The following is a 12,846-nucleotide window of genomic DNA, read 5'->3' as shown; positions in this document are numbered from 1 at the left end:
CAGATGTGCTGCTTAATTAATCCACGACAGGAAAAACTGAGCCCGTGGATTTCAGTATCCAGCATCACCAATGGCGAAAATACACTAGGGGGTGTATTGGTTTGGGGCCCCCATGCGCCCCCTCCATCAACAGAAAGGCGGCAAGGCCCCCATCACCTTTTCCCATCTTTTTCAGTGGATCTGAGGCAAGTACACCCCGCACCCCCACTCCCCCACTGCTCTGATTGGCTATCCACTGCCTGTCAACCTCCCTGAATGCTCCGGGTCAAACGGTGGGCGAAACGAAACAATGCCACCCTGTGAGCTTGAAGAAGATATTTTCTGGCTACTGTTGGTGCGGTAATGACCACCTGACTGCTGTCTCCTGTCTCCATTCCAAATATACCGTCAGCAATGTGAGTAAATGCAGAAATTCCAAAATGGGGAGAACAGGGGGAAAGGGGACAAGTAAGCTATCAGTCCCCTGACCAACAGAACTCAATCCTCCATTTTAGCCATGATGGTGACTGGTGGCAGGCAGTGTGTGTGTGTGCGTGTGTGTGTGTTTCAGTAAAACAAGAGGAGTAAGACCAAGAGAGAATTAGAGGGAGTAATACTATGGGCATTTCCTAGTCCTATGATCCACCTTGGTTTCCCCCAGTCTAAGGGGACAGTCCAGATGAAATTACAGAGGTACAATGTGAATGGCTAAAAACAGGGTTCTGTGTCTGTCTTCCTAACGAACACATAGTCAGTGGTCACCCCCCCCAACCCTCGCCTCACACACACACACACACACACACACACTCTCTCTCTCTCTCTCTCTCTCTCTCTCCACTGCTTGGCAGAGCTTAGCACCAGCTGCAGACGACTGCTCCAGCAAAGACCCACAAGACCAACACGAAACCACAGCCCCCCTACCCCTCACCCTCCTGCTCACAGATCAACAAAGGGAAGCACCCGGGGGGCTCTGTGTGTGTGTGTGTGTGTGTGTGTGTGTGTGTTGTGAGGGGGCTCAGGAGGCAGGAGGGGGGTCAGGAGTGCCTCTCAGCTCCTGCAGTGAATGTTGTGTCTCCATTTGGGTGGCACAGGAGCTACGGGAGATTAGAGAGACATCACTGGCCTGATAACGCTTTCCACTGCTGGCTCACACTGAGAATAACACCAACACACACAAACACAGCCCTCTTCACAAACAAAACACAAACATACAATCGTGCACATAAACACACACACACAAACACACTCACACACACACACAATAAACACACTCCCATGCTTAGGTTTTTGTGTTTCCTCTCTTGAGTCCACCCTCCAGTTTCTAGTAGCCCTAAAAGTCAACTCCTCCATGTTTGCAGTCTAAGTCCTTAGATTATGTGAGGTCACATGACCCATGTGCACATCACGTGTCTGTTTGTCATGATCATGCATGCAGCCCTCTTCTGGGTTCAGGGAATTTGGAAGACTCATATCAATAAACAGCTTCATTTCAGACATTACAGGAGACTTCTGTTCTTCCATTTATCTTGGTTTTTCAAGTCTTTTTGTTTTGAAAATATACCTGGTACATAACAAGGCTCTGTCCTGTTTATAATCACATGAGATACATCTGGCCAACTTTAAAATGACTGACCAGTGGAATCCTCCAATAGCATCTGACTTTCAGTTTTTTGGTTTTGTTTTAAAGAGAGGTTGTAGCAAGAATGTGTGTCCAAGCTAGAGTGAAGCCTTGTTCAGTAAAGAAATAAGAACATCTGAGATATTTACAGGATTCTCTGAGATTGGCAGGGGCGTTTGACACTGGTGTCAACTGCATGTGAGAATATTACTAGCTCTGACCCTACACATCACTGTCCCACAATCTCACATCACCCTCTCTCTCCTCCTCACTCTTTCTTTCTCTCTCCTCTTCTTTCTCTGCTTTTGTGTATTACATATAAAATGATTTTGGTTTGGTGTGTTTTTATGTATCGTAAACAAGACAATAAAATTACAACAAAGCTACAAGTAAAATCCAATGTATGTGTGATGCATATCACTGAAGCACCTTAAATGTTAATAATTTTATGAACAGATTCTTTAATGTTTTTTGCCACCCTCCTTTTCAAGAATGCCTTGAAAAACTCACAGGCACTAATGAAGAATTCTCTGGAAATGAGTGGCAGCTATCTAAGTGGCTGGTTAGTAAGTCGCTCGCGTTTCATGGTAACACATGGCATACTGCTCGGCTCTTCACTCGAACCAGAGGATGCAGAAAGTGAGCTGATTGACAAGCGCGTCGAACAATAAAAATTCTTTGATGTGACCGTGATAGAACCAGCTATAGTTCTAGTCCTGTCTACAGTTATGGGTCACATGTGTGAGCGGTGCGGTTAGTCATAAACTGCACGCTCCTCTCTCTCCCCTATCAACTCGATTTATGAACCAGACAGAGCTAATGCACAGGAGGTGGGATTTATAATAGACATTTAAATATGGACTTTTTGACTCACAGCTCTGAATTCCTCTATGTTTGCCCATGAATATTCATTGATAAAAGAATGGATGGTGCAACTGACCTCATCTGACCTAAAGACCTACCCTTAAATGTCGCTGGCTGTGCCAGGCATCATAGTGCCTTTCTGCTGAACATTCATGTTGTTTATGTTCAGCTGGTAGGCTACACCTGGGATTAAAAGATGTAGACCTGACAATTCTGTCCTAGGAATCCTGCACTCTCCATGACAAACTCTCCATGACCACCAAAAAAAAAAAAAAAAAAAAAAAAACTGACAGACTAAACTGCTTCATCTGGGAAGGAAGTCAGATGTTAAGGGGCCCCACCCACCCTGAGAGAGGCTTCTGACTGCTCCGCCAGAGAAGTGAAACTAAGTCATGTCACAACATCGAAAAAAGAGGGCCTGCGTTCAGAAGGGGAACTCTCTCAAACCAAGATGTCTGTTCTCCTCTTACCCCATCTCCTCTTTTGAAGGTTGTCCTGGATATCGCATACAAAGACAATTAAGGTTAAATTAAGCATTAGTTTGTCAGACGCTAATTGGTCACCTAATTAGATACAGAGTTTTCAGTTTTGTATCCCACAGATCTGTTAATACACTAAAACTCATCTCACAATGATCATTGTGTGTCAGAACTGGGTTAGTAAAAAAAGAGAGAATGCAACATGTGGGTTATCAAGCTTTTTTACGTATCACAGAAAATGGAATGGTGATAACATTCTGGCAGAAGTACCGCTGCTCTCCCAGGAGAGTGAAACAGTGTCTATTCATTAAATCACTTCAGGGAAACCAGTTGTATGGACAGATTACAATCTGACTGCAAACCCTACAGAACCTTTGAACTGTCACATTATAGTATTTCATGTGCTTGATTAACTCATAACATAGCAGACTGTATTCAGTAATTATATTGATAAGTAGTGTCCTTTGCTTCAGTGCTTCCTGAGAATAACGCATTACATTTACTTACACTACATTCTGTCACTTAGCGCGGTCTCATCCAGAGCAACTTATAACAAGTACAAAAGTATGTCTAATAAAGTAGGAACTATAGAGCACAGCAGACCACATTTGAACACGTGTCAGTGCATCAATGGGTCACGCAGTGCTGTGGCAACTTGTGCTATTGTATATGCATAAGTGCTGAAATCAGTAAGAAAGTTCTAAGCAATCTGTCCTTCAATTATACAAAGTCTACACAAGAAAGTGAAAGATTTAATGTATCGTTGAGTAGGAGAGACAAGATGCAGTTTGAAGAGGTTGATCTTCAAATAAAATGTGATGCAGGCTATACTCTCTAGCTCAACTGGTAGCTGGATTGCCAGTTCAATGGCCTAGTCGAAAGTGACCTGTCTTACACTGATCTTTACAGAAGTGGATTGTGGGTAATGGCCTTGATATCTTTTTTTTTTTTTTTTGGAATCAACTTTCTCAAAGCTACAAGCACTGACACATCCAGACCCTGAAAACATCCACTCCAACGCTATATGCAAAGCCAAAACAGAAGTGTAGTCATTCCCTGTCCTAGGCCCTTCTATACATTGAAGGGGAGACAACTGTGTGAAAGCGGGTCTCCATCAGGGTAATTTCTCATCTGCAGGTACAGTGTTTCCTTCTGCTACATTTATGACCTTATACCCGTAGGATAATTGAAATAATTAATGATGAACACCTTGTAATTTGAGAAGGATACGCATAAACATTAAAGAATGGTTTCAGCTTTGAAATGCACTGAACGAATGCTCTTTGTTCCTCAGTTCCGTATTGTGCATGTCAGCAGATTAGCGGCTGCGGACCGTCTTACCCTAAGCTCGTGCCAAGCTCTAGTTTTTGTTAGTTTTCAAATCTGAACCAAACAAAACATTTGACCACAGGGTTATTTTCGCTTCGTTGAAAATATATTTAGAGACATGCGTAAGATGCAATTTTATTTTATAAACATCAGTAAGTATGCGTGAGGGTATATAATATAAACGCTAAAAAGAAGTGCGGGGTACTGTGGTACTCAGCCTTGGCCCGGCCAGTTTGTACGTTGTAATGCTGCACCCGGGGGGTGCATTACTTGCGTCACGCTGTGGCAATCAGATGTAACTCTTTATCATTATGAAATAACACATATGTATACTCCAATGTGCTCATTTAATACTACTATTGGTACACATTGGATGCCCGACAGATGACTTAAAGACACCTCCGGGGTCCCGTCCCGTGACCCCTTCCCAAACAATTTGAGCAGGCGCGCGCTCTCATATCTCTTTCGTAGCTTGAATGAGAGTGAAAGTGATGTTGCACTGTAGTGTATTTTAATAGCAATGAAATAAAGTGACGTGCACCTGCGGATACCCTATGGTTAACTGAAACACCCCCATCTCTCCTCTTCCATGGCCAACGACATAAATTGCCAGTCAGTTGGCGGGACGACACCATGCAAATTCTCGAGGCAGGGTGTATTTAGCATGATACTACTGTACTGTCGGTACTGTTACGAGGCACTGGCGTTGCTATGGCAGCTGGGTATGATAGTGGCACAGCACTGCATAGTGTAACGTTGCAGGACAAACCAGTGCTTTATGTGAGGCTAAGACGAGAGGTTGTAAAATACCAAAAAGTTGAGGTTAAATACAGGTGACAAAAGGGGGTATGGGGCCCAGAATAAATGTAGGTGTGACTGACAATACGGTACACAAAATAAATTTGCATAGACAAACACAGACCGCTTTGAGCGCGCACACACACTGCCACAGAGGAACACTGTGGAAAGCACACTTTGACTAACCGTTGACTTGACGGGGACGTAAAGAACTGGTTTTCCAGGCGATCCTTTCTTGTTGTGGTCGCTAAGTATGTTGCTCCCAACCTGAAAGCCTTTTGATTTCACCCAGAATTTGAATTTGGCGTTGATGTGGCTGCTCTCGACGTACACACCATCCGACTCTTCGCTTTGCAAGAGGGTCTGCATGATCTTGTTGTATTTTCGCCGGGTGACCGTCTTTGTTTTACCCGAGTCCCCGTAAGTGCGGAGGCACCAGTCCTGAAATTCGCTGAACATCTCTGCTTCCAGTACGACGGGGCTCCGGCTTCTTTTCGTTAGATCCGTGCAGGATTTTTTAGTTGACATAGCTTTTCTAAATCGATCCCCTTCTCGTATTTTATCAACAAAATTTGGAAACTAAGCTCCTCAAACCCTAAATTAGTAATTATAGTCTCCCCGTCCCGCAACGAGGACGAACGCCGCTCGAGTGGGGTGACGATAACCCTCCAGAACAACCAGGAATACACAGCGTAGCGTATGTGCTAGATTGGTGCTGCTTCACACCTGTTTGCAGAAACGCTTTGCCTCCTGTCCCAAACCGCAACAGCAAATGTCAGTCGCTCACATCATCCGCTGGGGAACTGAGAGAGAGGGGGCTGTCCTACCAAACGGGTATCTCCCACCTGTGCGTAAAATGTCTCCTGACTCATACACTAAATACAATACTACCTAAATAACAAAGAGAATTAACGGAGCTACAAGAACAGCGACAATCTGGCGCGGGACCTTCTTTTAAAAATAATCTTAACAGGAATTACCAGTGGTTGACAACGAGCTAGTTGCAGGCTACCTATGCCAAAATACGCTGTGATCAATGTGACGAATAATAATTACTCCTGTCAAAGTACACCACCCACCATCTCTCTCTCTCTCTCTCTCTCTCTCTCTCTCTCTCTCTCTCTCTCTCTCTCTCCTTCCCTCTCTTTTTATTTCTCTCTCTCTCTCTCTCTCTTTCTCTTTCTCTCTCTCTGGTATACACACACAGGGACACACACACCAACACCACCTGGAATCGCCCCTTTCTTTCCACCTGTTTGAATCGGACCGGCGCGTGCACCTGTCCGGCCCATGAACTACAATTAAAAAAAAAAAGATATTTACCATGGATTACCACAGAATAAGGGATATGTAGGCAAAATGTAATTCACGTAACACCTACACACAAACCCCGCGTTGATACGGGACGGCTGAACGGCAACAGGAAGTGCATACTCCGTCGCAGAAATGAAGACAAAGCCGACTGCCCGCCCTGATCTAGGAGAAAATACTTTATGTACAGAGCATATGCTGTTCGTTTGTCACTTGTCTTTTAATGGAAATAAATGTTTGCAACAGTATGAACAGGTACCATAGGGGGTTTTAGCAGCCTAAAGGAAGGGAGGTAAATGAATGAATGCTTTGACAATCTCTCGTTGACATTTCTTGAAGAATCCAGGTTTGGAACACCCTGGGGAAAACCAATGTGTTTTTAAAAAATGTTTTTTTTTTCTGTTTTGTTCAGTATTGTCATTCCTGTTTACCTCTTTTTTGTCCCTTATTCCAGCTGCCAAGCATTTAGGAAATGGAATACATACACATTCACACAGAGCACATGTCCAACCCACAATCCACTCCATGTCATTAGTTGTCTTTTTAAATATTTTTATACATTTAAATATATTTTATGTAGTTTATATACAAACACAGATAATAAGCACAGAGACAATAAGAAGAAGGGCTACATGGTCTTTTCTTTTCCCTCATGCACTTAGTCCCAAAAATGAATTCCCTATCTCTCTCTGTCTCCGTCTCTCTCTCGGACACATTTGACAGTTTTGAACGTAAGAAATACATTACAGTATACATACAGACATACATTACATTACATTACTCATAATAATCATTGTTAGGAATGAACTGTGTGACGATAATGATCGTCGTTAGTGTGTGAAGACCATCTCCAGATGGGCTCAGAGCTTTGGGGGAGATGGAGAGGGGCGGGTATGTGCATTTGTGTTTTGGGGGTGGGGGTATGTGTGTCAGGGGGAGTGGTGTTTGCACCTACTCCTAGCTCTGCTCCCCAGTGGGGCCCCTTAGTGTCATGTCCTCGAAGTAACAGGTGTCACCTTGTTGAGGTCTGATAAGACAGACGGACAGCAGAGCTGAGATCAAGGCCAGGCTATGGGGCAGCCTCACAGAAATGCACTGCTCTGTGTCTGTTGTTGTGGTTACCATAAACCGGCAGAATAACGCTCTCTAGACTGTAACGGACGTGCACTGAGAGCTGTTGTACACAATCTTAGCTGTGCCAGAGCCTCCCCCATGTCTCCTCTTATTTTGGTAATACATATATACACACACGCACACATATTATGTATTTTCCCAGAAGACAACTTTATCCAGAGCAGCCTGCATTGATTTAATTTTTACATATTAACTGTGGTGTATGAAAAACAAAAACAGGTGTAGAAACTGTGAGTTCTCTGCCTCCACTATCTGTATGATTTGTCGATTGCCGCAGAAATGCAGCTTTCAGCCTCTCTGGTAGAGACACCAGGACACTGACCCTGACCTCTGCTCCTGCTGTAAAAACACCTGTGAGGAAACATTCTGACCTGGGCAGGCAGCAGAAACACCGGGAGCCATACAGAATAAGTATATACTGATGTACACTCTGTCAAGCACAATTGCGCCAATACACATTTCTATGTATTTATGGATACGTTTACATGAGAGATGCCATTACCTAAAGCTATCAGACACAAAACATACATTTTACAGATCTATCCATACAGCTGGTTACATGTGTTGAAACGATTCAGATTAAGTATCTTCCCTAAGGGTACAACAGAAGTGCCCTACCTGGGAGTTGAACCAGTGACTACATTTACATTTATTCATTTAGCAGACGATTTTATCCAAAGCGACTTACATAGGTTACAGTTCTTTACAATGTTATCCATTTATACAGCTGGATATTTACTGAGGCAATTGTGGGTTAAGTACCTTGCCCAAGGGCACAGCAGCGTCCCAGCGGGGATCGAACCGGCAACCTTTCGGTTACGAGCCCTGCTCCTTAACCACAATGCTACACTGCAACTACACGACAACTATAATGTTATGAGCCCTATTCCTTAGACACCAAATCACAGTGCACTCCGGTCTGTCAAGGTAAGAACACACAGACCTCAGGGAGGAGCATTGCTTGTTACCCACTTGTCCCTTACATCATAAGAAACACCTACTGTGCACTGATTGAACTGGTGAAACACCTGCTGCTTTTGATTGCTCTGCCTTTGCGCATGCATTATCTCAGTAAACAGAACAGTTGTCTCAAGACATGTTTATTAGGACATGGCTGGTAAGGAAGGCTAATACACTGTAGACTAGATGTAGGCCTGTTCTGCACAATTGACTGTACGTTGTGGAGATGTCCCTCATTGCAATTACAACAAATGCCGGTTATCTCAAAGGAAAAAAAAGGCAAAATATACTGTATGTAGCCATCTCTTTCCTTTGCTTCAACTATAATCTATTGGATTCCCTTTAAGTGACTGCTTATGATGTTTGCATATGCAAAAAATCAATAGTTTTCATTAATATGAAAGGTTTGTTTGAAACCGATAAACAATGAAATTAAATTTCGAAGACTTCACACCAGAAGATGAGAGGGAATACAATCTTTTCTCTTTGTGTATTTTTATTAATGTATTAAATTTGTGATGGCAGTCCTGTTCTTGCCAAAAAAAGAGTAAAGAATATAATAATTTTCTGGTATTAATGATTGCACTTCTGTCCTTAAGGCATGGAGTGGGCAATTTCAAATAAAGACATATGTTAAATTGAACAGCATATATAATGTTCTTGCCTGATGATTACTTATAAAATTGCAATAAACCTTGATTCCTGGGATAAAACATGTTATAAATCAAACTTAATAACCAAATTGATGAATCATGACTGTTATTATGTAAAGCAGGGAGCTGATCAGCAAGCAATGCATGCATCCAGACCTGAAGGTTTTTCTGAAACATTATGTGAACCATGAGGAAGTACACAATGTCCACTTTGGGTCAGATTAATGTCTAGGTCTAAATCAGGTCATATTCCTTTGGCAACACTGTGAACCCCAGTTTCAGATTCCAGTCTTTGAAACTAAAAGCAATCATTATGTTGGAGATTAGCATTATTTAAATAACTTCATTCAGCCCCACTCTACATTGACAGTTTAGCCTCTGACAGATAAATTCCTTTTATGATGTCCTGGAGGATGTTCTGCTGAGCAGTAGTTGGTGACATATTTGATTAATTTGATGAGTAACACAGCTCTTCATTCAAGCAGCAGAGTGTCCTGCTGCAACAGTCATGAGGTCATCATCATTGTGATGTCATCATCACTAGCTCCCATTAACCTTTGTTTTTCGACGAAGTGACATAAGATCATCGGATAGCTAGGTAAAAATGTACAACAATTTTAACTGGGTGAAATGTTACTCTGAATTTCACAAGGTTTTTATCTTAACTTAAACAGGTAGGGTATTCCGATAGGATGTGGGACAAAGGATTACATTTTGGAAATGTCTGGATTTTTGCTGGGTTTCTGTTTACCTTTAAGTGATACCTGTTTCCTCACTGTTGATCAAAAATAATGCCAGTGAGTTTGGCATCCATTCAACATTATGTTTTGATAGATTGCTGTAAGTGACATTGCATGCATTTCCTGTGCGGATGAGGAATTTTGAGGAGAAACTTGCTCTCCTCACAAGGGTCGATGTTGGAACAGTTTCCCATTGATTCAGATCGGTCTGCTGTCTCACCTGATGTAGAAGTGCCCCATGGGGTCCACTCCAATCTGACATATCAGCCTCAATAGGAACAGAAGTGCCAAAAAACAGGAAAGAAATTTTTGTTTTTGTTTTTTCTTGACATATGCCCTTGTCCAGTGCAACTTCCACAACTCACGTTCTCACATATTATCCAGATAGGTATACTGGCATATTTGTTGAAGTAATTCAGGTCAAGCTCTTTACTAAACAGGAAAATAGCAGTGGCGTACTTTGTAACTAAACAATGTTTGAAAGCAGCGTTCTTGTTAAAAGGTCCTTACCTACCACATAACACCACCCTGGTGGCCATGAAAAATTAGAATCATGTAGGCAACAGGCCAATCAGCGGTGAGGCCGGTGTTTTGGACATGAAGTAGAGATAGAGATGGTGTCCTGGCACATCCTCCCAGTTGAACACGAAGCAGTGCTTGAATACTTTGTGGCTGAGAAACCACGCAAGGTTCATCACAAAGGCCATGGGTCAATATCACACAAAGTCAGATATTTAAGGAGGATTTCACACTGGAGACATCTTGTCTTGGTCCAGTTCACAGCCTTTGTCTGGAAGCAGCAGCAGTACAGCTCTAGATATCAAACCACACTGGCCTTCATTGCGCAGGACCACTGCTAATGGATAGGATAGTTTCATGCATACTACGGCAGAAATTCCAAGTAATCACATAAAGCGTTTCTTTGGTATATTACAGTCATACTTACAAAAAACCTGGTTCATCATGTTCTAGAGTGATTCATTTTTATCATAGATAAAAAAATTCTGTTTCCCTGTTCAACCACCTCCCCCCCTCTAACCCCCACCCCCACCCCCACCACCACCACCACCACCTCCCACAAACACAAATACTCACATATACTCACACACTCACTCTCATGCTCACATGTTAACATACTCTCGATGGACCTATCTGATACACTGACTCTATAGTCATGGTTGTCACGACAGCACATTTGGTGGTGCAATGCAGAGTCCCAGAGGAACATAGTGTTATTATCAGCTGTGGGATGCCCCCCACCTCCTACCTCCCCCCTCTGACCGCCCCTGTCCCCTCTCCTGTAGGGGCTCCCGGGCTATGTGCTTGCTGGGACTGCCAGCTTTTTCTGCTGTTGCTATGACGACAGTCAGCTCTGGGGGAGGGGGAGATCTGCCAGTGAGAGACTGAAGATGCCCCGTCCCGCACACAAGAGCACATACAGACACACACAGAGACACACATACACACACACAGACACACACACACACATATGAATACATACAGACAGACACACGTTCATACATACACACATGCACACATGTGTGTACACACATGTTTATACATACACACAGACACAGCCACATTCATAGATACAAACATGTACACACACATGATTGTACATACCCATGTGTCCACGTGCACACACACACTCACAAACTATTCCACATGTTCTCACTCAAACACATATTCATACACACATACACCTGCTCACACACAGAAATACTTGCCCTAACTCTCAACTACACATAAACACGGCTATAAACACACACACACACACACACATTTTACTCATACTTTATATGCTGGCACATACTCCATCACAGAGTGGACATCAGATAAGCAAGGATATAATGAAGAGCACAGTTTCATATGTAAAGAGGCGTTCTGGTGTTTCCTGGAATGATCAAGCTGACAGGAAGAGCACACATGATGCTAAATCTCCCTCAGAAGAGATTTATGGTTTTGGTTTGTCATCTGAAGGCATCCTTTCTATAACAAACCTTTCAGATTCAGCTGAAACCTGAGAGGGTGGGGGTAGACCTGTTTTCTGGGTAACAGCATGGTGTGGAGGTAAAGGACAGGTCTTGGCAGGTCTGGTTAGGTTCCACAGGGGGTGGGGTGTCACTGATACAAATATCCATCTGTGCTAATGGATGATATGTAACCTGTGTAAGGAGTTTTAAGTTAGAGCATCCACTTAGGAACCACAATGTAATTACAGACAAGTAGACATTATACTTCATTCATACATAGCATTTCTGTACTCTCAATGGGCCTGAATGTACTGTTCCCCTGTGAGTCAGGTGTTTGACTTATCTTCATTTGGCTGATTGACCTGGATTTATGAGTTTATGGAAAAATGAAACCGACCTCTGGGAAAGAGAGTCTTCCAGATGCGGGACATCGTGACTTGCAAAAGCAGCGATTTCAGCCTCGTTACTACAGCGTTTCCTTCCTGAATGAACATGTGACCATCCCCACTGCGTAATACACGTGCTGGCCGCTAACTCTGTATCGCGCCCCATAATGTGCATGGACTCACAGTTCAATCCCTGATATTGTCACTGATACTTCTGACTTTGAGAGATATCTGAAATGGTGATGTTTGAACTGGTTTTTATGTGTTAAAAATTATACCTCAATGAAATGCCCATAGAAACAGCATGATTATCTGGCAACTGTCCGCAACGCCCACTGCCACTGACACTGAGCGTTTCTTTCTTTATTTTCTCACAGGTCGGTGGGGGCTCACAAAACCGTGCCGTTCTTTTCTCCAAAACACGAAAGTGCGAAAGGACATCAAAGTATCGTCCTAAGGCAGCGCATGATGGAACTGGTCTCAATAACACCTCAGCTCGATGTGTCATTGAGAAACTTTTTAACAACTGCATGCAGAAGGGGAAAATTGTCAACGCGAAAGTTAACGATTTAGCTGTCTAGTGCGGGGCAGTGGTCGATGGAGTTTTTTAGGGGGCTTCCGC

At 43.1% G+C, this 12,846-nt stretch overlaps 1 protein-coding gene across 1 annotated transcript in view; it reads right to left on the bottom strand.

Moving 5' to 3' along the window:
• The window catches only part of LOC118779352 (nucleolar protein 4-like), a 55,066-nt gene extending 49,287 nt beyond the window's left edge, over positions 1 to 5,779 (bottom strand). Inside the window, exon 1 of the mRNA XM_036531414.1 lies at positions 5,254 to 5,779. Coding sequence (XP_036387307.1) covers positions 5,254 to 5,595 — 342 coding nt within the window. The 5' untranslated portion in view covers positions 5,596 to 5,779. The remainder of the gene's footprint in view (positions 1 to 5,253) is intronic.
• Between the last annotated feature and the right edge of the window lie 7,067 nt (positions 5,780 to 12,846).

This window comes from Megalops cyprinoides, chromosome 6, assembly GCF_013368585.1.
Source record: "Megalops cyprinoides isolate fMegCyp1 chromosome 6, fMegCyp1.pri, whole genome shotgun sequence".
Lineage (NCBI taxonomy): Eukaryota > Metazoa > Chordata > Actinopteri > Elopiformes > Megalopidae > Megalops > Megalops cyprinoides.
The sequence above is the reverse complement of the archived record's forward strand: the minus strand, read 5'-3'. Positions and strand labels throughout refer to the sequence as shown.